This window comes from Rhea americana, unplaced genomic scaffold (assembly GCF_003343005.1).
Source record: "Rhea americana isolate MKP2758 unplaced genomic scaffold, rheAme1 scaffold_261, whole genome shotgun sequence".
In the NCBI taxonomy this organism is placed as follows: domain Eukaryota; kingdom Metazoa; phylum Chordata; class Aves; order Rheiformes; family Rheidae; genus Rhea; species Rhea americana.
In genome coordinates, this window is record NW_028186381.1 from 564,937 (window position 1) to 592,459 (window position 27,523).

Genomic DNA, 27,523 nt, shown 5'->3' on the forward strand with positions numbered 1-27,523 from the left:
TAAATAGCACTTTACTATTTGTCTAATAGTAAAGGATTTGCTTTGGAAAAGCAGCCATTACAATTAACAATCATTTATGCTTTGTAATTAAAAAAACCTATAGCATTTCCAGAATTGATGCCAAAAAAGAAACATGAATCACCCAATTATTTAAACAGGTAAGACACTACCTRTTGGTCTCTTCATATTTAATCTATAAGGAACATTATAACAGTGTTTTTTAATTTGCAATAGTTGGTACCAGAGTGGCCAAATAACCRAAGCCACTTACTAATACCTTGAGCAATTCAACAACGCCCTCTCTCAAATGTACATATCACATTTTACTAAGAACTAACAGAAATTTTAAGTATTAAAGAATAACCCAGAAGAAGAAGGCTGTATAGTTCTTCAAAACATGCTGCAGCTGAGGGCATCAGGATATTCATTCAGCTGAATCAGATTAGCAGAATTTGAGGAAGCAGAAATTCTCCTAGCAGAGGCTGCAGGAGAAAAGAGGAGACAAGGGAATTCACAAAAACTGGAACAGAACCACATAAACTACTACCTACAGGCCAAATACAGCAATCCAGCTCTGGGGTCCTGGAATTATGAGGGCTTATTTTAATTACCAGAGGCCAACAACCACGGTCTGCTCACAGTTCAAGGATTCAAATGTTTTTCTGATACATGTGGGTGAAATTGTGCAGTTTGCCCTGCCCAAGACTGAGACTGATTCTCATTCAGGACACTTTGAATCTACCAAAAGAACCAAATCTCAGCTTTTATGCAGGTATTTTTAATATTTGTGTTTTCTAACTACTGAAAACAAACCTCATGCCTGCACTGGCCCATACAGTCAAATCTGATATGATAAAAAGCTCATGAAGTTCAGTGCTTTCAAAGGTGGGAAAAGCAGCAAGGTCTGTAATGCAGCAAGTCCGTCTCAGACTTTTTAAAAGTATCAGCATCATCACGCTGCAGCAATGCAGCCACTGGACCACATTCCCATCAGGACCTGAAAGAAAGAAATCTCAACACACACTCACTGCAAATAACTGTAGGTCAAAAAAGGTGGACTGTGTTTCTTCCCAGTGACTGGTTTACTGCCAGGCTGCAAGCGCAGTAGATGATGCAGTCCAGCCTCAGGATGAAAGATGGGAGTTCAAACTCCATGGATAACACCCACGCCTTGGGTTGCACAACCTGCAGTTTACTCTTCAACCTTTTACAGCCGGGGTAGTTAACAGCAAAGCAGGTTTTAGAGTACGCAAACAGTGTTTCTGGTTTGGTTACAGAACACACACCATACCAAAGAAGTCCCAGCTTTAGTCACTCCACAATTCAGCTGCTGGCTTCTCTGGAGTCATGATGTATGAAAGAGCTAAAGGCCATTATGGGTGGCACATCTTGGAAAGTCTCATACGACAACTATGAAAGCTTTCTGTTTTCTGCCACAAAGTCTATGATGTCCACTTTGTTAAACATTTCTGGAGTCTAGCTGTCTTTTCTGCAAAACTTCTTTGCCAAAGAGGCACAGTTCCACAGCACAACACTTTCTACTTCGTGTATCGGACTGACAAGGCTCAAACCCATTGCTTGCTTCCATAACAGCAGAACTGTGTATTTGCTACTGTTTACCAATGCCTTCTGCGGCAAACATCTTTGCTGAGTATTGGGACAGACTCATTAACAAACAAAAAAAAAAAAAAAAAAAAAAAAGAAAGAAAAGAAAAAAGACTGGGAAGGGTTACCTAAGCTCTTCTGCTCGCCTAAGGGCAGCATCACTAAACTTGATCAACCATGTTCACTTCTGACAGCAAGAGTTTTCCAAAGAGTCTCTTCCAGCACTTCACAATCCCTAATGTTAAAGTTATTTCTCATATTCAGGTTGAATCCTCCTTCCTGCATTTTCAGCTCATTAATTCTTGTCCTATCCACTAGAACCATGGAAAAGGGGTTCTTCTCCTCCTTTCTGCAGTAACAGTGCATACTGTGCTCCCCCTCTGGTCTTCCCTTCACTAGACCAAGACATCTCCAGCTCTTTCAGCTTCTTACTGGGCTGACGTTTGCTGATGGTTCGTACTGCTTTCTTGTGGCTTCTCCAGATGGTCCACACATTGGTAATCCATCCATCTGCCAAACTAAAGGATTTTACTATTTGCTGTTTATTAGATTTGCCTTAGAGAACAAGTCTGTCACTCAAATATATGATTAGTGTCACCTTGCAGACAACACTGTAAGCCAAGTTTACAGTTAGTAAGTGCTGCTTTAAGAGGAAGAAAGTCAGTTTAGAGAAAATGAGAAACTAAGCCTCCATCTTGCAACATAACAGTCACCCTAGCTTCCTTCTTCTATATGCACAGTCGAATTAACTGTTCCACGATCTGCCTGTGATGTAAGGATGTGCTGGTTATCCTAATTTTACAGTTGGGAAAGAAGCTTAAGGAACTTGTATTAATTTGCTAAAGGTCATAAAGGAAGGCTATGATAGACTGAGAACGTGTGCAGGCTCCAAGGTATCCTTCAATTGCCTGTTTCAGGCAAAGTTTATTAAGCTTGTTCTAACACTTTCAGGGCTTTCTGGCTTCCCTAAATCTGACTGCTAGAACTGCAAACCTGATACGGAGAAGTGCAGATTCCTGCGTAAGGGCTGCCAAGTATATATTAATTACTTTATGCTATGAATCTGTCAGGCTATTTTTTGGGCAGTTTTATTTTCATATTCTTCCCTCCTCTTTCCTCCAGGTATTTTACCATGTTAAATCACAAAGTCCTGCTGGCAGTAAGATCACAGTGTCCCTTTGTAGTTCCATTGACTGAACTCCATTCAGTCTTGGCCATGGTCTAATCCGCTAAAAGTTACCACCTTCTTTCTGTTGCTTAATGTTTTACTTAAAGCCAAAATCTTGCCAGTGTCATCTGTGCTGCTCCATCCTCTGGTTGCTATCCATTAGTTCGCAGCTCGTTCATCGGCAAAGCTCCAGATGCTCCTTCACAGGGAGCTCAACCCCTTCTCCTCACCTTCCCCACCTGTCTTTCTGGTCATACGAGCTATCTCATTATGTCTCTAATCCCAGTGAGGTCTCAGCTCTGCAATGGTGCACAAGCTTCTAATTCCCTGTTTCTTAAGCCACGTGTGTTTGTGAGAAGGCAGCTGAGATGGGCTCTTGGTTGTGCTGTTTGCACAAAGGGAGAGCAACAGCCTTTTCAATGACGTTGTCCCCAGGTGCTTCCTCACTGTCCCGCATGCCTTCACTTCTCTTCAGATTATGACAACCCTTCTCCAATATACCACAGTGTAAACCTTCCAGATAATAAGGCAAAAACTGCATTCAGTATTCTTGCAAAAAGCCGAACACCTTAGAGACAGGCCTGTATCAAGTACGCTTACTGATAAAGGTATACCAGTATATCTACCGAGAAAGTCCACCTGGTGGGATCACAACAGCTATCTAAAAGCAGTACAGACATAACTTGAGTCCCACAGGTGAGAATCTTTGCAAAACTCTGCTTTTGAATTGCAACAACTGTAATTTCAGTAAGGGTTTCTGCTGGCGCATCTCCATCAGTCACACTATCATATGTGAATCTGAAGGCCTATCATCCTCCTCCTCATTCAGAATGCACGAGAGAGTGCTAGAAATCACAGGCTGTCCAAGATGCATTGCCAGCTTGAATATATTTGCCAGCTCCAGACTCTGTATTTATCTTTCTCCATCAACACAATCTCCTTACTTTATTAGCAGTGCCTGACAAAACAAATTTTAGATTCAAGTCTGACAGCTTTCATGATCCTGGTTGGCATCCCTCTCTGAGATACACTGCCCTGTTTCATCTGTTGAAGTGTTTTGTCTATTTAAGGTTAATGAGATTTGCAATCAGAGGCTCCCTTCAAGCTGGAACCTTTGCTTTCAAAAGCAGATCTCATCAGTCACCTTTGTTTCCCTTTCAGAATCACTTTCCACACTACTGGGATGACCCCAATCATTACTTTCAAAATTCAAGCATTTCAGAAAGCTGCACACTTTTTTTTTTCTTTTTTTCTTTTTTTCTTTTTTTTTTTTTTTTTTTTTGTACTTGGAACTCATTCCGTATACTGTCCAGACCACACAAAATGAGTTTGTCCTGTGGTGCTAATACAGGTTCTGAATTGACTTACAAAGCTGTGTTTTGCTTCTCTCTGTGTTAGAGAGCCTAATACTCACTCACATAGTTGAGATTACAGCTCTGAGCATGACCTCTGGGGCTAATTCCCCACACTTTAAAATAAACTTTTTAAAATCTGTGCAAATCCCTACACAAACTCATTTATTGCAATTCTGACCTGACCAGGTATAAATGCAGCTTAACTTGAAGTCTTTAACAAATCAACTTGCATCATTGTAAAACTGGAATTAAATGAAATGAACAGTTTCCACTCAGGAGCCTATATTAATTTTCTATACAAAATTTAGAACTCTCACGTGCAGAGTCAAGGCTTAAATGCTTCTTAGTTTGCWGTTTAAAGCAAAATGGCTCAAGATAAATTTCAAGGAGAGAAGAAAGGAGTAGAGAGGAGAAAGTATGTAGAAGACTAGATTTACTTTCTCCTCCTGGAATAGAATTTAATTTGCATTTTCAAAGTTGTTTTTTTTCACTTCCATGTGTTACTTTATTTACCTCTGAGTCTGCTGTGGGTGGTTGTTTAACTGTTGTTATGCTGAAATCTAAACCAAATACATCTCGAGATTTTTTAAAAGCACAAGGAAGGCAAGGAAGGAGCTTCTTCTGGGGCAGATACTCTCTCAGCCACTTCTGGATGGGACACCTGGTTACAAGATTTAAAAACAATACGTATAGAAGTATAGGTGGGAGGCACGAGAGAGCAGACACGGAGCAGGAGTCCCTCTACAGCTGAAGCTCCAAAATGTCATGCCCAAAATATTCAGAACCAGTCCAGAGAAAGCACCATGGTATTGTTTGGAGCCTGTCACCGTGACTAAACAATTTAACAAATCAGTTGTGCTGCTTTCTTTTGCTTTTTGCAATGACCGACATACACAGCAATCAAAATGTTAAGCATTAATTCCCTTCTGTCTGTTCTTATTCTCTGATGGCTCTTCACGACAAGCTGAGGGCTTTGCTTATTGCAACAGAAAAAAATCAGATTATCAACAAAGATAGCAAAGGAACAGTATCTATCAAATATTCTCACAATTTGGGATAGATTTCTCATTTTGGCTTGAGCCAAAAACAGGGCAGACAAAACATCATGGAGAGACAACCTGTAACCTATGTCAAAGGTGACAACCATATCTGGAAGACTGCAAATTGTAACGGTTTTCTATGGACGATATCAGCCCCAGGCGACATGTTACATCACTGCATGATGAGAGGCAATGGGCCTTGAGCTAACACACATAGCTGCCCCTCCAGAGACTGCATCTTCCTTGAGGGGCACCTGAAAGCATGGTTTGGACTACCAATGGCCCAAACACAATTCTTTCATACTTCCATCAAGAGATCTGGTCAAAGGAGGCAAAAYGATAACTATCAGATTCACTTTTCATTTCTCTTCTAAACATTCTCGTATGGAGATTTGTTTTCTTAGCTGTGAAGACTATTAGCTATACTGTTATTGCAGGCTGTAGTTATTTGTGTTGTTTCCAGTGTTTTTCTTACATCTCCTACTCGTTTTTCAAAGCATTTCTAACATGTTTTCAGTCTCTTTCATGGTGAAGTCCCAACACTGCAATATTAGCAGACAGCTAAAATCAAACCCACTCCAGTTAAGCATTTCAAAGTTTGTCTTTCTCATTCTCTCAGCTTCTCAGAAGACTTTTTACAGAATAAATTACTTTTGTGTAGGTTTTTAACTGCCCTCACCCCCACACACGAATGAGCATGTAACTAAGGAAGCTGATCATTACACTAAACTCCAAAACCAGCAAGAATGCATCCAGCTCTCTTCCACTGTCTGGGAACACTGATGAGCCTCTCTGTCCTCTAATATTGCTAAAGACTCTAGCCAAAATGAAATAAAAAGGTCTACGGCCATCAACAAACAAATCTGATGAACAAACAGAAATTAAAATGTTTTTTTAAAAAAATCGTTTTCCTCTGAAATTGGGAGAAAACTAGAAGCTCTAACTGGTCCAAATGAGATTTCACTATTGGTAGCTGCTTTTACTCAAGAGATACTTCTACACTATCATACCAGGCAACAGCACAATATTCTAAGACAGATGGACAGACAAAGCTTGGGATATTCATTAAGGTCAAGGAAGCTTAAGGGCTGAAAATATTTTCACGTGCTACGTATAGAAAAATTTGCATGATTTTCAGACAAAATAGAACAGAATCATTTTACAGTGAACTTCAACATATCAGAGTTCTGGAAATTTAAAAAGCAGCACAGTTCAAATCCTGAAGCATTTTCTAATGCCTTTCCTTAGATAATTACTCCTTTCAGAATAAGACAACGGACTCATCTATCATAGATGATGATGACTCATGCATCTGAGTACCTGACAGTAAACAAAGTGCTGTTGATAACCCAGGAAGCACCTATTATTTTTAAAATCTGGCATGATGTWAGTCTACGAATACAACTTGGGCAAAGGCTTCTTCCACCTTTAAAGAAGGAGGAACCAGCAAACTATAGGACAGTCTGTTTCACCTCAGTCCCTGTAAGGTTATGGAACAAATCCTCCTGGAAGCTATTTCCACCACATGAAAGAGAAGGTGATTGGAAACAGCCACCATGGATTTACCAGGATAAATTGTTCCCGACTAATCCGATTGCCTTCTACAAAATGATGACCAGCTTTATGGATGAGAAGAAAGCATTGCATTCTCAGCAAGTTTGTGGTCAATACCAAATTGTTTAGAGCAGCTGAAATGCTGGAGGCTGCTATTCAGAGGGACCTACAGAGGCTGGAAAAATGGGCTGAGAGGTGCCTCATGAAATTCAACCAAGGCAAAGGCAAAGTCCTACCCATGAAAGAGAATAACTCCTTGCAATGAAACAAGCAGGGTACCAGCTGTCTAGCAAGTAACTTTGCAGAAGACCTGGGAGTCCTAGTGGATAACAAGCTGAACAGGAATCAGTAGTGTTCTCCTGCAGTAATGAAGGCAAACAGCATCCTGGCCTGTATCAGCACGAGCATACCCAGTAGGGCAGGGGAAGTAATTTTCCCCCCTCAATTCAGCACTTGTAAAGCCATGTCTGCAATACTGTACTGTGTTTTGAGCTCCCCAGTACAAGAAAGGTATTGGCAAATTCTGACTTGATATCAAGGAAAAATCTCTTTTCCCATGGTAGTGGCTAAACACTGGAACAGGATCCAGGAGACTTTGTGAGATCTCCATCCTTGGAAATACACAGAAATCAACTGGACAAAATCCAGACCAACCTGTTCTACCTAGACCTGCTCTGAACAGGTGGTTAAACTTGAGACTTCTTCTGGAGGTCTCTTCCAACCTACCAGCTTACGTGATTTTAATACTTCCTCTTTTTGTTTAAAGTACTTCAAGCTGAGCTGGAAACCCACCTCAGCTCTTTTTGTGAGGTATATAGCCTAACATGAAAATTCAGCCTTAGCCTTTCCTTTTTGCCTCTTATCTTCCCAACTGTACCATACAAGAAGACATAGAATTAACAAAAATCTATCACTTCTATAGATACCAGGAGAGTACCTGATTAGAGGTCATTTCTACTGTTAGAGACCTCTCAAAACTTCCCATGCAACCTCCAACACTGCACTATTGTTAGCAAGTCAGAAACACTTTGTCTGCAAGGCGTTTATTGAGCTCATCATAAGGACATTGCCAACATGGATTCATCACCGAACTTAGAAATAGTTTAAAATGTAGGACATTCTCAATAACAGCTTTATATGAAACGAAATTTAACAGAAAAGCTGTTTTCGTGGATTGTGGCAGGGAATAAGAAGTTCAACACCATGATAAAGAAAGCTACAACACAGGATAAACCACCAGATACAAAAGCAAAATTGTAAACGTGAGATTTTGCAGTTCTGGTTGTGGTAATTAATAGGGGATGGGAAAGGGGGCATGACTTGATATTCCACTCTGCCCTGAAGAAAAGTTTTTTTTTTTCATCTGACATTCACTAGCGAATACAGCATGGAAACAGAGAGGTTGGTTCTTTAACAACAGCACTCAAGTATGTGCAGTTATCACTGCAAAGGTCAGGATCGGAGAAAAACTAAATTATTTAAAGACTGCTATAATAGCAGTAAACTCTTTCCCTCTAAAATCATTTTAATATAACCGTAGCAAAATTTAAAAGTAGTATTAACATATAAATCATCCAAGAGGATTAGGTAGTTTAAAGAACAAACATTTTCAAATCCACTGAATATATTTCAGAGGATCATACATTGCAGATTGTAAAAATCAAATGAATGACTATTTGCTTCTTTTTGGTCATGTGTATTCAAAGATTAAATTACCATAAGAGTATTTTGCAAACTTAATCTGACCTCTTGACTAAAATAACCTTCAGGACTTCTTTGAATTATTCCTCATATGGAGCTTTTCTTTTAAGAAAACTTTCTGTTTTAGAAAACATCAAAACCTGCTTCAGAGGCAGTGGAGAATCTACCAAGAAACTCTGATAAAATATTCCAATGAATCATTGCCCTCATTCTTGAAAATCTGTAAACCTTTATAAACTTTTTCTTATTTTAGTCTCAATATATCTAGGCTCAATTTTCAGGCACTAGATCTTGCCTTAATTTTTTTACCAGTTGATTAAAAACCCTCTGCTCTGCAGGTAGGCTTTTCTAAACAGTGAAGAATTAATTTCCCAAGCCTTCACTTAAGGGATTGAGCTTTACAACTGTTTCACTACGTTTTCCAGTCTTGAACCTTCTTCAGATTTGTTCTCTGAACAACCCCCTTGATTTGTGGGCACAAGACAGTAAGATATTATACTGGAAGATTTAGCTATGAGCACAGGGATAATGTATTTAATGCTACTAAATGCTACTATGCTACATCAACCTGCACAGCCAAGAATATCGTTAGCACTTCCCATCATTTTACACCACAGGGAGCTTGTCATCAAAAACCCGCAATGACTAAAGTTTTTATAAGTCATCATTTCCAAAGATATTGTAAGGGAAATTATTAAGTATAGCCCACACATTCTTAGATTTATCACTTTACATACATACTGAAATATGTATTGTTTGTCTGTGCCCACCTTAATAAGAAACCCAAATCACTCCCAGTGGTCTGTTCTTTAATAAATTATTGGCAAGTGCTAGACAAGAAATGAGTATTTGGGGAAAACTGTGATCTTCTGTTTTCTCTCAGGGTCATTGACAGACATTTTAAATAGTGCAGCAATAAGAACTGGTCCCTGCGGGACCTAAGCATAATCACATGCTGAGCAATTATTCCTCCTTCAAAACCATATTTCACTTTTTCCATTATCCAAGTTTATATCTGGTTCATGTGAGTCATGTTCATACTGTAGAGTTCTAGCTTTTTACTGGTAAATGCCCTACCCAAACATATTTCTTCTGCTCATCATCCAGGTAAGCCTTGATTTTTCTATTCTCTGCAAGAATTCTGTGAGAGTATGTAGTGAAAGTCATTCAGAAAGGATACGGACAAAAAGTTGAGAAACAGAAGTCAAGGCGCGTAATGATCTCAATAATCATTCTGCTTAACCAGATTTTTATAAGACTTATCCTTTTCAAAAGTCTGTCTCTAGTTTATTGAGTATGAACTAGAAAAAGTCACTTGCACAAAGATCCTAAATACATATATATAATACATACGTATGTATGTATATGTGTGTGTGTGTGTATATATATACATATGTGTCAATTACTTTCTGAAAAGGCTGCAAGTCTGAACACCACATATTCTTTATGACCATATTAAAAAAAAAAAAATCAGTTTTCTCTTTGGACTGTGAAATGCTAAATCTTACCTCTATTGGTAGAAGAGGATACCCCAGGGAATTAAACTTATCTCATTACCTTTGGATGCCATGTTGTCAGGACCTCCTGCAGGAATTGAGGGGTTTGGGTTTCTTTCCCCCCCCCCTCACATAAACATGACTTTTTTGCCTGAAGATACTCGATGGGTGTAATTGATCTCTTCATAAGGAAACCATAGCAGACCCATCCACAATAGGCCAATTAAATCCTTTTAATCCTTCTTAGTTGGCCACAAACCATATCATTGTAATCCCTTTGAAGAAGAATCCTAGAGCTGTGCCTCAAAGTAAGCCAAAATAGGTTACCACCACCGCAACCACCCTGTTTTTGCAGGGTCATGGCAAGAGTGCCATATCTATGTCTGCTGGGAGGCAATCATGCAAGATGGGGCATCTTCCCTCTTACTGCTTACTGATGTGGTTTGCTCTTCCAACCTTCTTTGGAAGGCCCAAGGTACTGTGAGTTCAGCAGGAAATCTCAAGGCCAACAGAGAAATAGGAAAATCTATTTTTTTAATCCTTTGATAACACTGTACAGAAGAAATCCAGCACCTCAGGATGTTCAGCAGTATTATACAGACACACACACAGTCAGACCTGATATTCCTCTAAGTGCCTTAGAAAAGTAGAAACCCCAGCTATGGGATCATCTAACACAGAAGGGATGGAGAAAAGGTCTGTGTGCTCTCTCCAACACCTATGCACATATACTACAGTAACAAGAAGAAAAGCATTTGTAAGTAAGGATTGCAACTGTGCAGTTAGGAAAGCACGTCTTGCCACTTTGGAGACATCCTAAGAGCGTAAGAAAAGAGTTTTTGCCATTTTTGTGCAGTACTGATCTGTTTTCATTTTAGTTCCTCCTCCTCCTCCTATTTTTTTAAGTCAATCCTCTATACCACAGCAAAGCACTATCAACAATTTTGAGACCTGCATGGAGAAATAAAAAAGCGCCATTATCGCATTTGTTTCCAGTTTTTTCTCTACTCCTTTACCCCAAAGGCAGATAACAACACTGTTTCAATGCACCTGTAGCCGGTGATGCTTGATTGCTGCCCGACCTCCTACAGTTACACCTGGGCAAGACTTGCTTCAACATCCTTCTTGGAACTGAGGAAATGCATCATGTGAACATACAGGAGAGGCAAAATTCCCTTTTTTCTGTAAAAGTTAACCTGTTTACATGTTGGTTCTAACTGCTGCTCTGTCAAGCAAAGTTGCAATACAGCATTTCTGAGGTGAGGAGCATACAACAGGAAAATCCAAGGAGAACATATGCCATACAGTCAGCCATTAAAAAAAAAAATCCTCAACTCAAAATCCAAGATGGAGCATTCTAGTGCACACTAGAAGTGATCGCCATCACCTCAAGTATAAACATAATACCTGAAGTCTTGAGACAACATTGCACTCATGGTATTCTACTTTGTTTAATCTTAATGGGAATCATTTTGTTTATAGGTATGGATAAGAAAGAAAATTTGTGCGAGTTCAAAGAGTGTCCTGGGAATACTATGGTATCAGAGATTCACTGCCACTGTTAAAAGTCATTACCAAAAGCCCACAGGAACTTCAGGAAAACAATTCTCAGAAATGATCTACTTATCGCTCCAGAATTAAAACTTCTTCAAGATGTCAACAGCCTCTCGGGTCCTGCAGTCAATCTGTCTTTTAAGAAAATTTACAGCCATGTGTTTTAGCAGTGCTTCAATCTCACATTGCATTTGTACAAAATTAAGTCTCTATATGCCATAGCTGTGGGAAAAAATTTCAAAATACAACACATGCAACTAACAGACAGATACTTGCCTGGCACTGCAGACAGCTCAAGAAAATATGAAGTGCCATATTCATTTCAGTAGGGGCTAAATCTGATGATAATGTTGTTTTGTGCTGTTTTACAACACAACACTGTCAACAGTTTTGCTCCTGGAAGCGATGAGCATCACATCATGAGGAACAAAAATTTGAGGAAGCCTTAAATGTCAAACAGGAAAAGTGGCAGGCACGGAAATGGGTTTACATTCCTGAAGGTGACTGTATCTTTAAAAAGGTGGGAATGTTGTTTTATTAATTTCATGTGGAAACATATCAACTTTGTCAAACATAAAATAGGCTACCTTGAAATACTTGAGTCCAATAATTTCCTAAACACAGGCCCACATGCATCATTACTGCAAGAGCTGTGTGTAACGGCACTTTCCTCTTCATCAAATGCTGAGTTATGTACCTTTGCAGACAAACTAAAATACAGTGCAACAGTGAAAGGCGTGAAAACTTCAGTCATGCAAATTCTGGCAAAATTAATAAATGTGCATTTCATCCTTATTCTTGTAATATCCATCTCTTTAAAGTACAACCTTAAGCTCTGCAGTTCTCTATACAGCACACCAATATCAAGTATCTCTTCCCCATACATCAGCTAATGCAAACTCTCTAAATCTAGTATTAAGCCAGTTGAAGTATTTTAACGCGGCTTCAGGCAAAAATTATTAAAATGAACAAATACAGTCAATGCAATCATTTTAAATTCAAGATATACACATTTAAATACAAGCTTTGAGAAACCTACTTTTTTCCTTTTTTGCCTTCTAGGAATGATATGATCAGAGGCCACGGAAACCACATTTACAAATTCCACGCAAACCCTCAGCACTTCAACTTTGCAATGCCAGGTTATTCCAGAGATGCTTATCTATCAATGTGCTATACAAAAAAAATGCACATTACCACATAATTGCTGCATTGTAATGAGCAGCCCAAAAGAGACATATTAACAAGTTCTTAGTATTTATTACTGTATTCTTTCWTTTGAGATGTTTTATTGGTCATCAATAGCCTACTGCCTGTTTCTATTCATTTTAAAAGCATGAGTTTTTGGATTGCTTTTTTATTCTATGTTTTATTAACTCAAATACTTTCAAATAAAGCCATTTCTGAGCTTCTCTATTATCCCCAATTTTACAATCATACCCTTATATGTGAAAACTTTACACTTGATCTAAAAGGGAAATGCTGTTCTGCATAAATTACAGAATTTAGGATTTTACAGGAACACAGGAATTATTGCAGTGAAAACAATCAACACTTTGTCTAGTCTGGAATTCTGCTTCAAGAGGATCACACAGCCAACCGCACAGCAGCTGGTCCACACAGTGAATTTATTCCTGATCTGGCAAAAAATGGTTGACTCAAGACAAGTGTTTTATGAGATTTCTAAACAGCACTAAGGAAAGTTTTTAGAAATTAGTCAATGTTGACACATTAAAGAATGTTGTTCATATTACTCCAACTACTTAACCATTAGCGGGAAGAAGCTATTATTGTTTAATTAAAATTCTCTGTCCCTGTCCATAACATTGCAGTAAGAGATGGATCAAGAAAGAGAGCGCATAAATGGGAAAAATCAAATGCTGAACATTTTACCTCACTGTCTGGACTGGGCTGGATAACTTCCCAGGTCTGCGAGTCCACATCATAGCAGTGAAGTTCATTAGGCAGTGTGTTATCTGCTGCACCACCAAACACATAGAGATGTCGATCAAATGCAACCATTGTGTGGCCGTATCTTCGCTGTGGAGGAGGAGGGGAGCCGCGAAGTAAGTGCTCCGTAGGAATTCGTGTCCAGCTGAGACATAAGACATGAAATAGAGTAGAACTTTTACAATTCTGTTCTGCAAATGAATTTTCTAACTGTCTCTGATTACAGAAATTAAGAAGAGGAGCCCATTACAGTAGTTACTGAGTCTACTTGACTGCAGACAACCACTAATCCTTCAAATGTCTGAGACCTACATCAAATCCATGCTGTCAAATTTCTAACTGAAAATGCAAAAAAGCAACATGGTTCCACTAACTAGTTATGTTATCTCACCATATATTCTAACAGCTAACCATCTAATCAACTGGCAACAGTGTGATAAAGTCTCACATTTTGATAAGGTCTCACATAGTTTAAGAATCTTACACTATTTCAGTCAAGGATTTGCAGCAGTTTGCTTTTGTTTCAGTTGTGGTTCAGCTTCCACCATGACCAAAATTGTACTTAGTCAAATATGGTTTACTAATGAGGCTGGTAACCAGAGAAATCAGGTTTCCAGAAAAGACTAGCGGATCTGCATTCCCAACATTGGGCCTTTCTCTTACCTGAGAGCAATGGTTACCACTCTGAGCAACAGTCACATCAGATGTCTCGAACTGAATATCCGAAAAGCAGGAAAATCAAGTGATCACAAATCAGTTTTGAAAATCTGGACTGCAGTTTGGTATTCCTCAAATAGGGTGTATGATCATCTCATCTCTGCAATTCTGGAATTTTAAAGTTGCTTCTTATCCAACCATATCCAGATTTTTACTATTATAGTTCATCACTACCAAGGTTTTTTAAGATGAGGAGCTAAAAAATGTCACCATGAGATACTGGAATTTCTCATCTGAAAACGTACACGTGAGATACAGAATCAGCCACACACATGCCCCATTTGGGACCGGCCATCAAGTAGTTTTGTTCTCAAGAAGTAGTACTATCAAAGATACTCCCTTTAACAGTTCCACTAAAGACACTATCAGGAACTGATGAGAAAATCAGAAGCTATAGCAATGTATTAGCTGTGTATGTCAGATAGCTAACAGGATTTCTGAATAGATGATGTGCCCTTTCCCCAAGTGAGATGCTTCAAATTTGTATCTTTACTGAAATCACTCAGTTTAGGTAATTTTAAAAGATAGTGTGCATTCTACAGTACCTAATGATTTCAATATATTACATGAGACCTCTCAAAAATTGTTTTTAATCAAGTATGCATACAATGACTTTTAGTAACATAATATTTGGCATCCAGTTATGAATAAACTAAGATCAGTCATTATTCCTTAGAGTGAATCTACAGAACTTTCTGTACTTCTGTTAAAAAATAGAGAAAACACATGGCAAACTACAGTCTCATTAAAACAGTTCTTTTCATCTTATTGCAACTGGAAATAATCTACCTCTCATGACTATGAGATACAGTATTCTGCCACAAGATTTTAAGTATATGCATTTCTCAACTCAAGTAGTCAAGGATTATGAGGATACTGTACGACTTAACTGTCTACACTTACATTTTTTCCTTGAATTCAAACTGAAAGAGATTGTTGGTAATCTTTGCTCCACTCTGGCCAGAGAAAACAAACATCTTGTCTTTGCAAACAGCCACAGGAAAATTACAGCATGAGGGAGGGATCTCACCACTTTGCTCAATCTGAAAGATAAAGTTCAATAAGAACAAAGTATTTTTGTAGTGCAAAACCATGCATGTTGAAGTATACTGCAGACCATGCAATACATCACCAGATAAAGACCGACCACATAGTAGCAAGGTTTCCAGACAACCAAGACCCCATAAACTTGGCTAAAGTCAATTAACTAACGCTGGGCCTAAACGTTTGCACAAACTAATTTTACTACGGGAAAAGAAAGGAGAGAAGGCCATACTTTAAAAGTTCCTGACACTGTAAGGATCAGGACTCTGATCCTGATAGTTAGTGAGCAGAGCTTCCAGTCTATGGCAGTGATTGAAGTGGGAAATGCAGTCCTTTTTCATAAGTGGCATAAAAAAGTCACCACTGGCAGACTAGGTCCTGCTCACAGATTCAGAAGCAAAAAATCAGACTTTCATACTCTTTTACACTTCATTTTCCAAACAAACAAAAAATCAAATTTGAATACTGTTTCTTTTCACGTGACATATGTAATGAAGAGAGAGAAATATGCTTTAACATAGGAAATTTTAAATAAATGTGTATGAAAAACAAAAAAGGAAACTGTGTTATTTCACCTTAATGCTTCTTACCTCTTCCCAACACGTTAGCTCTCTGTCCTGTAGGCCAATTGTCCACATGTCGTTTAACCTAAATTATAGCAAAAAATTCCTGATTTGAAACTGTTTATTGGGAGTTAATGGGGGTTATTTTTAGCTTACGGAATTGAAAGGACAGAACTTGTATTTCATCAGCATTTCTCTTCTGCAAAGGAAGAGCCTCCTAGTAGAGAAACCTATTAGAATATTTTTATATAAATATCTTATATCTGAAGATATATAAATATCTTATATCTGAAGTTTATACCACCATCTACCATCTCCTGTAAGCCTCTTTCCTTTGCATTAGTTGTGTATACATAGCAACTCTACCAGGAGCTTAAGCTTTTGAGATATTTAATCTTGGAAATTTATACAGAAATTCCCCTTTTTATTCTGCTTTCTTCTACCCATTCCTGGTATGCCCTGATATTGAACTCAGTAATTAGTTATGTGGCTGAATCCTACCTCAAAAATACATAAAATGATGAAATGAGTAACCAAACACTTCACCGACTACTATGTACGACTACAGTATTTCCAATACAAGTTACTTGCAGAAAAATAACAAATTGTCTTGTTAATTCTTCTAAATTTGCCTGGAGGCTCCTCTTCCATAAAAATACATTTTTAACGTGATCATGGTAAAACAGATAGGAGGGATTGGATGAGAGGACTTTCCAGCTATCCAAGGTCCTTGGAAAATTCCTTAAGCTGGAACTGAGCAACTCCACAGAACCATGCATTTTTCCCAAATTCCTTTTCTAGAAACAAAGAAAAGATCTCCTATGCTTTTTCCATAGGGATAGGGAAAGGTCCACAAAAAAATTCCATAGTTCACTGCTGCTCTCCTGGACGCTGCGAGGAAGTGGTATCTTTTTTCTAGATTCTCATCAGAAGAAAAGGTAGCCCAGTAAGTTGACACACCTCCAATTTGTGCTGGTGTGTTCAGAACTGATTTTTCGCCAAGCGACTGATAGCAAACGTGAAGAACCTGCCATCTGAAATCAAGCACCAGAACTCCTCCTAACTTCTCAGCACCAGACCTTCCTCATCTAAAATCTTATCTGCCTTAGAAGCAAGTAAGCAATCCTGTCATTTCAGTACAACATCCCACCAAGCGTGCCACATCTTTTCAGAGGAAAAGCTGGCAAATTGTTTTCAGTTCCCTCATGACTTCACAGAAAATCCCTGCTTTTTTCCTCTAAGTTTTCAGCAACATCAGAAGGCCTTTTGAGAAAGGCTCACTTGCCACATTCAAAGATCACTTAGCATCCTTGCAGCCAAGCAGGATATCAATTTATACATCCATGGACATTCTGAGCCAACAGCTTTTTACTTTTTAAATGCATACTTAGTTGAACACAAACTGGTGAAYTGCAAACATCTATAATGCTCATCAATAGCCTTGGCTTTACAAAGCTATAGTTACGCGTTTAAAACACTTGGTATAGGAAAACATTCATCAGAGATGAAAAGTGAGTGCCTAGGATGTTACAAAAGAGACCAAGGAAAGAGTGATGCTGTTACTTACCGTGCGTTGCCATCATATCCCGCGAAGATCCACAGCTTGTCGCTATACACTGTTGCGCCATGAGCTGACCTCGCAACCGGCAATCTGCAATTGAGGAGGTTTAAAAGTAATAAAAAAAAATCTGAACTGAGCTGCAAAGGTGCTATAAGAAGGATCTGCATGATAGCCAAAATACAAATTTCACAAGAATAAAAGCCTCCTACATGAAATGCCTTCAAGCTAGAGAACATCTTCTGCCATACACCCACAAAACAAGCTTCTGAAGCCTTTATCCAGGGTGTAGGACTCTATACTCTACTTCCTTAGAAAAAACTACCTGAAAGCATACAGAAAAATAATTAAAAAAGAATCCCAAAGAATTTCTTGCCAATCTTCAAATGTTCTTTAGTATTTTTTGGAAGCCAGCTACATAGTAGAGGAAAACAGCACTGTCGTTATTGCTCAGTGGCAATTTGTATGTGTTAAAAAGTCATTGATGAGATACACTGCCCACAACAGAAGATTAGTGCTATGATTTCTCCTCCCTAATTTTTGTTGTTTTTACCAAATCAAGCAAGAAGTGCTGTCCAAAACTGTAATACCACAAGCCCAGGAGATACCATGTTAGCTTGTTTGAGAAGGCAGTGGTCATTTTCGCAGTGCGCAGACCTGCAGCTGTGGGGAAAAGACAAAGGCCTCTCAAATTCTTAAATGCTCTTACTGATTCTTTATTATTCCTATTTTACTGATGGAAGTGTAATTATTCTCTGCAATGTCTTAAGTTGCTAAAAGAAAGACAAATTACTGACATGATCTATGTTCTAAAATGCAACAGATATATTCAGTGGTGAAGAACATAACTCAAGAATGGAGCATGTCTTCTCTCTTCATCCCTTTCTACAAATTTCAGCAAGTGTTCCCTTCCCTCTCCCCACTAAATTTAGCATTTCAGAGGCTCAAAATACATAATAAATTGTTTTCCGCCTTGCAGTCCTATTCCTGCACTCCCTCATCACAAATAGCAGCTTATCAGAGAAATACAAGTCATCTTTACGCACTGGGCTGCGCACCAAGCCGGGATCCCCAAACATAAACCCTAGCCCAGCCTACCCTGCTCTCATTTCGTTAGCTCAGAGGAGGGCCGAGATACTCCTACAGGAAGGGGCTTCCCAGTGCCAGCTCTTGGAAGTCAGTGCCAGGGAATAATAGCACGGCCAGATCCACATTCGTGTTACCAGGCAAAGAGGCTCATTCCCAAAATGACAAGACTCAAATCAACCAGATGAAGGACAGTGAGCAGGGATCCTCTCCATTCCCACTCCTTCCCTCCTTTCACACAGTCCATCTAGCCCACCTCGCCGTGTCCTACTGCCCCGTAACAAATATTTGCTTTGTTTCTGCTTCAGATAAATCTAGAGCATGTTCCAAAGCTGACCCTACATATTGATCACACATGCCGAATCAGAAGGAAAAATTTCCCTGTCAGAGACGCTGACTGTAAGAGCTCACCAGCATTTTACTCATTTCTGCCGACAGCAAAGGCTTGACACGCTGCTAAACGTGGCTCAGCTATGCTGACTGCTGCTCATCTGCTGGAGCCAGGCACATCACAGAATTACTGAATGGACAAAAGAGGTGTAGCCCAGGGGTTTCGAGCTTTAAACACTGATTTATCAGTGCAATATCTTTTTGAATACTGCTTCCACTGTTGCTTCCTCAAAGGCACAACATGTGCCACATGCTCATGGGGTAAATATTGAATAGCTGGACCAAAACCAGAGTCATGATTAACATCCTTAAATGAGCATAAAGTCAGAGTTAAAAAATACTGTGTTAATGTTTCTGCTTTTTCCTTGGAAAGCTGTGTGTCAGGCATCTGCACTCAACCGATCCACACATTGATCTCTAACTCGTTCATGTGCTTCTGAATACTTGTGAACATACATCACCTTAAAGCACTTCAATAAGCATGGGCACTTCAGAGCACTTCAGAGAAATAAGACCTTCATCAGAGAGGAATTTGCAGTTTGAAATACAAACAAGCTTCTAATCTTTTTACAATAAAACTAAACTGAAACTGTAAGGATCAACAACTTTCCTGCTATCCTTGAAAAAAAAAATAAAGAAATTATTTCCTTTGCTCCCCTCCCTTCTGTCACAGAAGCAAAATCCAAAGAACAGGTTTTGGTCAGATTTGCAATGTAAGGCACTCCAGAATGGAGGCTTTGCAAAAAAATCTTCCAAATGAAAGATGAAATTTGCAGAAAACTTTAATCAAAGCATAGTATGCACAGTCCTAGAGCTTTAATACTAACATTGCAACTAYTTGTAACAATGTGCTGCTGTAACTATTTGCTGGGTAAAACCCAAGTCCCTTTGAAGAGTGGGCAATGATGCCAGCTCCTTACCTGCCTTCAGTCTTCCACTCTGTCCACTGTCCAGTTGCAAATTTATATTCAAAAAGATCATTTTTATTCTTCAAATTGGAATTGGAATAAATGTCTCCAGTATAGCCACCTGGACAATAACAATTTTATTAGACTATTTCAACAGAGCATATATATTTGTAGTCAATATACTAGAAGAAATTTAAGTTTAGCTCACTCAAACAAAAGCCATGGACTACCAGAATGCTAAATGTGGGAATCCATACTCCAACCCTACTTTGACCCCTGAAGAAACACTATGGTAACGAGCTTTAAATCTTTTTTTACTTTGGACAAAAGAGCAAAACTATTTTAAAGCTAACGACTAAATCACAGTCAGCCGTGAAAAATACCAGATTTGCTGTTGAATAAGATCTGTTACCACTTCATAGAAAACACCCCACTCCATTTTCAGAAAGGACAGACACATCCATCGCTCCAAGCACGCACAGCTGTAACCTGCTGCAGTCTTACCAAACACAAACATGCTGCTCCCATAGACCACGGCCGAATGGTGGTAGCGTGGCGCTGGCGGAGTCCCCGTGGTAAAAGCCCTGCACAACAGTTAGAAAAGCAGCAATCAAAACACTGCTGTCATGCTCCAGACGTTCAAAGCTGCTGCACGGGTTCGACGTGGAAACAGCAAGGCTATTTTTGCTTTCGTGACTATGCCACCTAAGATTTGATGATAAACTAAGCGCCATAAGCAAAAGCAGCGTGCCGGGGAGGAGGGGGGCTGCTCCTCCAGGAGGCTCTGGAGATGAAGGTGCTAGGGAGGGATGAGCCCCGCTGTGTGTGTGTGTGTGTGTGTGTGTGTGTTGGGGGGGGGAGGGAGCGCAGCCCACCTGCACCACGAGCAGTCCTTCACGTCGAAGCGCAGCAGGTCGTTCAGCATCGTCTTCCTGCGAGGTGGGAGGGAGAGGGAAGAGGTGGCTGAGCGGGCAGGGCCGTATTCCCGGCCCCGCTGCCCTCGGCCCCGCCGCGGCCTTACCCGTTGTCCCCACCGAAGACGTAGATGGCGTCGCGGTAGGCCACCACGGTGTGCTTGCTGCGCCTGCGGGCGGCAAAGAGCAGCGGTCAGGAGCCGCCAGGACGCCGCCGCCGCCGCCTCCCCACCCGCCGCCACCGCCGCTCACCGGGCCCCCACAAACTCGTCGCAGGGCGGGAGGCGGCGCCACCGGTGCACCGTCTCGAAGGGCCCGAAGTTGAGAGTGAGGTACTCGACACTGTCCGAGCAGCTGTGGTCGAAGTCCACGCTTGGTGCCACCTTGGAGCGCCCCGCGCCGCCCGACGGCGCCCCGGCCGCCGCCATGGCCCGCGCCAGCCCCGCCGCCGCGGGACTACAGCTCCCGGCGTGCCCCGCGACTACGGCTCCCGGCACGGCTGCGTCCTCTGCCACTGGACTACAGCTCCCGGCGTGCCCCGCGACTACGGCTTCCGGCATGGCCGCTCCCTCCGCCGCGTGACTACAGCTCCCGGCTCAGCTGCCCTTCGCCGCCGCGGGACTACAGCTCCCGGCGTGCCCCGCTCTGCGTGGGGCGCACTTAGGTAGCGTGTAGCGGCGGCGCGGCGCTCAAGTTCGCGGGTTCGAGCCCCCCGTCCGCAAGCCCGGCAAAAACGTTTTAGTACCTACAACGCTCCAACCTGCTCCCAAAAGCCATTTTCCCCTCATTCAATGCAGCACCGGTCAGTGGCCAAAAGGCCACCCAGGCCTGCTTTGGTGCCAGGCCCCATAGCCACGGCTCGCATCAGGAGGGGCTCCTGCGAGGGGGCCACGCGCAGCTGCAGCACAGTCGCTCCAGGCCCTGTAACACCTTAACCAGCTCTGTGCACCACAAAAGGCAAACCCCAAAAAAGGGAAAGCACCCGCCAAAGCACCCTGGTGCAGCCCAGAGCAGCACAGCCACAGGTGCTCTCCTTCCCCCTCTCTCTAAAACTCAGAGGCAAGGCACATTTATACATTAAAAGATTTTATTAATACAAAAACATACCAAGAACAATACTCACGAACGCACGTAAAATCTCATTCGAGTCATAGCTGATCTAGTTGCTATTTAAACTATATTCTGTGGCTATCAGAGCTTCACGCTATTCCAGTGAGATAAAACCCAGTGTGCAAGCGCACAGTCGGCATCTCCTCCTTGAGGAGCTTTGACGAGATGTAAAAGCACCAGGCACCTATTTCGGAAGTGGCAAAGGCTTAYGGATGTTCTGCCTTAGCCTCCATCCCAACTTTCGTTTTAAGTATAAAAGGGAGTTTGTTTTTTGGTAACATGGGGTCAGTAACCTTCGGCAATGATCAGCTGAGTTTCATCAGTAGACAACAGCCAAAACACGCCTTCCACAGCTTAAAAAACACAGATCTTCAACAGATTTCACCATATTTCATCCTGAACAATTACCTCACACTACTGGCTCAGATTTATTTCAGCCAACCCTCCAGCCATCGCTTATTTGAAGATACATAGTGCTGCATTCGTAGAACTTTTAAAGGGAGGAGAGAGGACACAGGGAAAGCAGAAGGGAAAGGAGTTACATCAGTACAGGCACCCGTGGGACCTCTTAGGTGGCTTTCGAACAGTCTCTGCTGTTTGCTGTAGTTCTCTCATTCTTTTCAGCCTCTTTCCTATGGGAAGGCTCAAGCCAATGGGTTTCTTGCCTGAAAATATCCTGCACACAGTGCATTTGCTTGCAGCACAGTGCCCATTGCAGAACTAGACTGTTCCTGTTCCCCTTGCCCCACAACACGTAGATAGGCCCAGGACCATCTCAAGAGCTGCTCCCAAACCGGATTTTATCAGTGCTCTTGCATAGCGGCACTATGCTCAGTCATCCCATTCTGCTGGAAGGGGTCCTGGTGGGTGCGCGTGAACCGAGGCAATAGGAAGGAGGGTACAGAGCACTAGTTCCCAAACAGCCACCATCTCCCCCAATCCTTCCCATGCCACCAGCTGCACTCCTGGGAGGAGCAAGCCCTTAATAGCCCTTGATAACCTGCAAATCGAAGAGCAGTTTCTAACCAACGCACCGAGGAGCTTTGACAGGAACTCTACTCTAATCTTTGCTCCCTTGTGGGACTTTGCAGTTTCAAAGAAATCCTTGGATAGAACTAGGGATGAGGAATGTATTAGTGCTAAGTTGCATCCCTTTTTCATGTTTTTGCTTGAACTTGTCATCCAACTTGATGTGCCTTAATTGTGCTTGCTTTATTCATCCTTAAGACACACAAGTCAACTTCCAACTGAAAGCACATGAACCCCAACCAGCCCCTCTCCACAGAGCCCTCACTAGCCACACCAGTATGCAGTCCATTTCTTACTGGTATCTAAAACACATCCATGTGCTTTCAAGGGTTTAGCATTCACTTACCTCAAAATGAAGCCCTGCTCCCAGTTCATGGGGCAAAGTATCTGATAGCCCTTTTTCATTTTGTAACTTGCACAGACAGTTTAATTTGGTCTTCACTCTTCTGTTCCACTGACTCATAAACTGTTTTCATGCAGCACAGGCCCATTCTGACATTTAGGGAAGGAATGTCAACCAGCAAAGAGTCCAGTCTCTTCCCTGGCTGGAACTGGCCACTCTGAGGACACTTGGTTGATCCTTTTGTACAGCTATCAGGCACTGCAGCCATCTATTTCTCAGTTTCCCCATGAGACTGCACTGCTTAGTTTAACTTGTTGGCCCATTCCAACAAGAGCTATGAGACATTTCTTTCAAACAAAATTCCTAAAAGACTTTGTGGGGTGGAGGGGGGAGACTAGGTAGAAGACAGCCACAGCAGAGCGCACACTGAAGGGAAGGCCATGGCACAAAATTTAATTATATAGTTTTATACACCAGAGAATTCACAGGGAAGATAGATACTGAGACTCAACTGCATGGAAGCTTTCCATCAGCACTCATACCTTATTAGACACAGGCTTATCCAGACAAAGCCACAAAAAAAAAATAAAATCAGGCTTCATAAAGTCTACTTTCCATGGAGTTATTCATAGAAAACTGTTGAGAAATCAAGGATGGGACAGACCAGTCTACAAGTATATAGCAAGAAGTGATTCCCTCTATTTCTGCCTATTCTCAGGCACAACATGAGAGATTTAGGCGTGAGAGGGGAAGCAATGTCAGTTTTGGAATTTAGCATTATTCTACCATTACTCCACATAGGCTAGACAAATTGTGCCGTCTTTGTCTGTTAAAAAGTTATTACTCCCTGCTGGTTAAAAAAAAAAAAAAAGTGAAAAGCCATATACTAAGTTAGACCAGTAAGATGCATAAATATTCCAGCTCTTTGGAAGCTTTTAGACACAACTTCAAGCATTTTATTCCACAAAGGAACAGCAAGTACCTTTCTTAAGAAAGGAAACTCTATAATGGGTCTCCTTTTTTTTCTCTGAAGTAGAARATGATGTAACCATTACAGGACTCCCTTTCTGTCCAGATGACTCCTGTGAAATACCCTAACCACCTCCAGGTGTTACATACAGGAGATTTCCTAAGGAGAAATATGTCTTTAAAAGTGATTTCAGGAAACAAGTATGATTTCCTTTTAAATTTGTTTTATAAGAAGGATACCAGTGTATATTTTAATAGTTTTATTTTAATTTTCCCCAAGGGGGAACCGAAGGCAGAGAGGTGTTGTGAGATACATCACACTGTTCTTATGGGTAAATCAATTCGTAAATGTTATTTTACCACTCTATAAAAATACACACAGGAGTGTGAAGGAAGCAAAGTAGATCAGAGTGGCTGTTATGGAGCAAAATGCATTAAATATAATCAGGTTTTTCCCTCTAAAAATTGTGGTTCCTTGTGTTTCATAAAACCAAAGTCTTTAGTAGCCACATGCAACAGGAACAGAAATTAAGTGGTAGCTTCCTTTTAGCATGTGCACACAAAAGCATTAGTAAAGAACTGCTCCCATGGGACTAGAGAGCAGATGTGAGCAACAAAGCTCCATCCACAATAGGAAAGAAGATATGCATTTATTTTTATAGTCTCAGCTTCCCATCCAAACTCCTGTAAACAGGTTCCATATCAGTCAGGCATCTCTGATAAAAGAGTCTATAGGTCTATAAAAAGAATTCACACTGTAAGATCCAGATATTTACCCTGTATGTGTCATGCGAGCGCAAAGAGGAATAACCTTCCAATTTCTCAAGATACATCCAAGCAATCTGTAAGTGACCCGATTCCTTTCTCTGTCCATTTGTGCTGTGTGAAACTCAGATAAGTGCCTCTTCGCAGGCAGAGAGGGTTTGCTCTTAAAAATATTAAGGACACATTTTTTAAGAAATTCCTTGAACATTACCGTGGAAAATGAAAGTGCTCCCATGGTGAGACCAATGTGCAAAGCTCTACAGACTTCCGTCTTTGCTGCTTTCTTAGTTTTCTTTCCCTTAGCAGATTCATGATAAGATGAGGCTCAATACTTCGCAATGAGGCCCATCATCCACCTGTAACAAGCAGGTGGACACTGGAAAATGTTTCATGTTTAATCATAAAACGTGGAATAAGCCAGAAAAATATTGTTCTGATATGATCAGTATGGTCTCTTGATTGGGTTTATATACCAATGGCCTGTAACACTCGCTTTTCATTCTCATTGAGATGGTCTGAAAACATTGCATAGCATGGCTGCTGTGCAAACTGACACAGGAAGTCAGTGAGATAGGCCTAAAAGGAAGACAAAAAGATCCAGTTAACATCGCTTCACTTTGTAAATTGTTCCTTTCATTTATCAAAGGATAATGCTAAATACACCAAATAAAACAAAGGGATTACAGGGAATAAGGAGAGGGGATGCAGGTGGAAGGGAGACAGCAAAGGGGAAAGGCTGGTAAACAACTTTCAGGTGGTGTTAAAAAAGCAGGAGCAAAGTATTGCCCAGGGACTGTGACTGCATAGGAGCATCTCCAAGCGGAATATTAAGTTCTATAACATTCAGTCTCCATCAACTTTTGATCTCAAAGAGCTGTGAAGCTCATGGGTAAAAGAGTCTCACCCTCTCTGTCCACAAAGTGTTGTTGATTCACATTTCCAAATTACAGATATTGCTACAGAAAGCAACAATGGCTCAATACATTCTTTGGTACTCAGCACTTTCCAAAGCAATTTCAATGAACCGAGTACACGCAGGACAACAATTGTTATCTGGTATCAGTGGTGTTTTGCAGTTTTGTTTCAGTAGAATATATATAWAAAAAAATAAAGTTTATAGAAATCAGATTCAAGGAAAAGAAAAAAAAAAATCATTCTAGAGCATCACCTGGAGATCTATTTGGTAAAGAGGGTCCTTCAATGCATCTGGATCATCCTCTTCATCATCTTCATAGTAATCCTCATCTGTAAAAGATAAATTGGCAGGTTTTAACACTAAACAGAGCAAAATATTTTAGGAAACAGCCTACTGGACTATTGCTAACATCTAAGGCTCCAAAAATGGTTTCAGCACTGCTGTAAGAAGTCCTGTATCCAGAATATCTTCCCTTATTTTACAGGGTTAGTAAAAACTACCCCCATCCAGAACAAGAAGGGTCACAGTGGGAGTTTCAAGGAACACAGAGGTGAGACTTAGCATACAAGAGATACCAGATCAGTTTGTTGTTAGTTACGTGCACTATTATATTGCACTCTAATCTTATGCCACATTTGCATTCCCATGCTGCTGCTATATTAGTCTCCTTTATTATATTACCTTGTGAGGTTCTTCCTTCTAAGATTATATACAACCTGGAGAACTGAGGGAGGTATTACACCCACTCCCTCTTCTTTATACAGAAATTATTTCTCAAGCTCATTCCACAAACAAGCTTGTCCACCGTTCTGACATAGTCATTTCAAGGTCACATGTATGTTTTTGAGCATCAATTTTCTCTTTAAAAGAAAAAAGACCCTTTTCCAGAAAAAGACCCTTAGTCAAAACTGCAGTGTAATATTCCCTTCGTTGCCTGCAGTCTCTGCTGAACTGCTGTCGGGAAAGAAAATTTTCAAAACAGAATGTCATCTATGCTATTCTATTTTTAAGTAGCAGTTTAAAGCTGTAACTTACCATATTTGTTTGTGGAAAGAATATCTGATAAAAACTGTCCTGCTAAGTTTTCATCTTCATCCTCATCCTCTTCCTGATCCTCCCACATATCATTTGAGTCATCTRTTTAGAAAACAAAAATTTCTAGAAGATAAACAAAATCCATCAAGTCCAGCCCATCAATCACTCCACAAGGGGCTGAATAGGTTTTAGACAAACATCCCTGCTTGTTTATGTGGGTCCAGGGAAATGCACAGAACCGTTATCATTCCTTTGGAATAAGTGGCAACTGGCAAAAGGATAGCAAGAAAGCATTGCTAAAGCAGGGAGGAAGTAAAGGGAACCAGATAGTCTATGCAAGGATAATTTTCCTTTATAGACATACAGTCAGATCTCATTTTCCAGACAGACTAGCTAAAAATAATTTTCAGTTATAAGACTAGATAATGCTGACTGATCCTATCCCTTTGGATCACTATTTAAATCTTTTCAATTATAAGAATATTTTTTATTGTCAGTTCTTTACTGCTCTAAATGCTTCTGAAAAGATTAAATATTTTTGCTAACTGGGCAAGTGGATTTAAACTGTGCAAAAAGGTAAAACCAACCCTAGTGTCTTACCTTGACTCCAGTCTGCAGCTGTCTGTCTAGATGCATTTGCTTCCATTGCATTAGAGAGTTCATTTATTATTAATTTTAAGATTTTTACTAACAAAGGAATGTTTGTCCAGCGTTCAGGATCTATAATAGAGAGAGAAAATATATATATATATA

General features: G+C 40.6%; 2 protein-coding genes across 2 annotated transcripts in view; both read right to left on the minus strand.

The window, feature by feature from the left end:
* LZTR1 (leucine zipper like post translational regulator 1) overlaps positions 1 to 21,046 on the minus strand; it is a 37,944-nt gene extending 16,898 nt beyond the window's left edge. Inside the window, exons 1-9 of the mRNA XM_085307675.1 lie at positions 20,856 to 21,046; positions 20,711 to 20,773; positions 20,565 to 20,621; positions 20,194 to 20,273; positions 19,702 to 19,810; positions 17,315 to 17,398; positions 15,775 to 15,832; positions 15,044 to 15,183; positions 13,367 to 13,568 (exon numbers count right to left, since the gene is read on the minus strand). Of these exons, the coding sequence (XP_085163801.1) occupies positions 13,367 to 13,568; positions 15,044 to 15,183; positions 15,775 to 15,832; positions 17,315 to 17,398; positions 19,702 to 19,810; positions 20,194 to 20,273; positions 20,565 to 20,621; positions 20,711 to 20,773; positions 20,856 to 21,031 (969 nt within the window). The 5' untranslated portion in view covers positions 21,032 to 21,046. The remainder of the gene's footprint in view (positions 1 to 13,366; positions 13,569 to 15,043; positions 15,184 to 15,774; positions 15,833 to 17,314; positions 17,399 to 19,701; positions 19,811 to 20,193; positions 20,274 to 20,564; positions 20,622 to 20,710; positions 20,774 to 20,855) is intronic.
* Positions 21,047 to 23,512: 2,466 nt separating this feature from the next.
* The window catches only part of IPO9 (importin 9), a 32,968-nt gene continuing 28,957 nt past the window's right edge, over positions 23,513 to 27,523 (minus strand). Inside the window, exons 21-24 of the mRNA XM_085307709.1 lie at positions 27,371 to 27,490; positions 26,771 to 26,872; positions 25,988 to 26,064; positions 23,513 to 25,395 (exon numbers count right to left, since the gene is read on the minus strand). Coding sequence (XP_085163835.1) covers positions 25,285 to 25,395; positions 25,988 to 26,064; positions 26,771 to 26,872; positions 27,371 to 27,490 — 410 coding nt within the window. The 3' untranslated portion in view covers positions 23,513 to 25,284. The remainder of the gene's footprint in view (positions 25,396 to 25,987; positions 26,065 to 26,770; positions 26,873 to 27,370; positions 27,491 to 27,523) is intronic.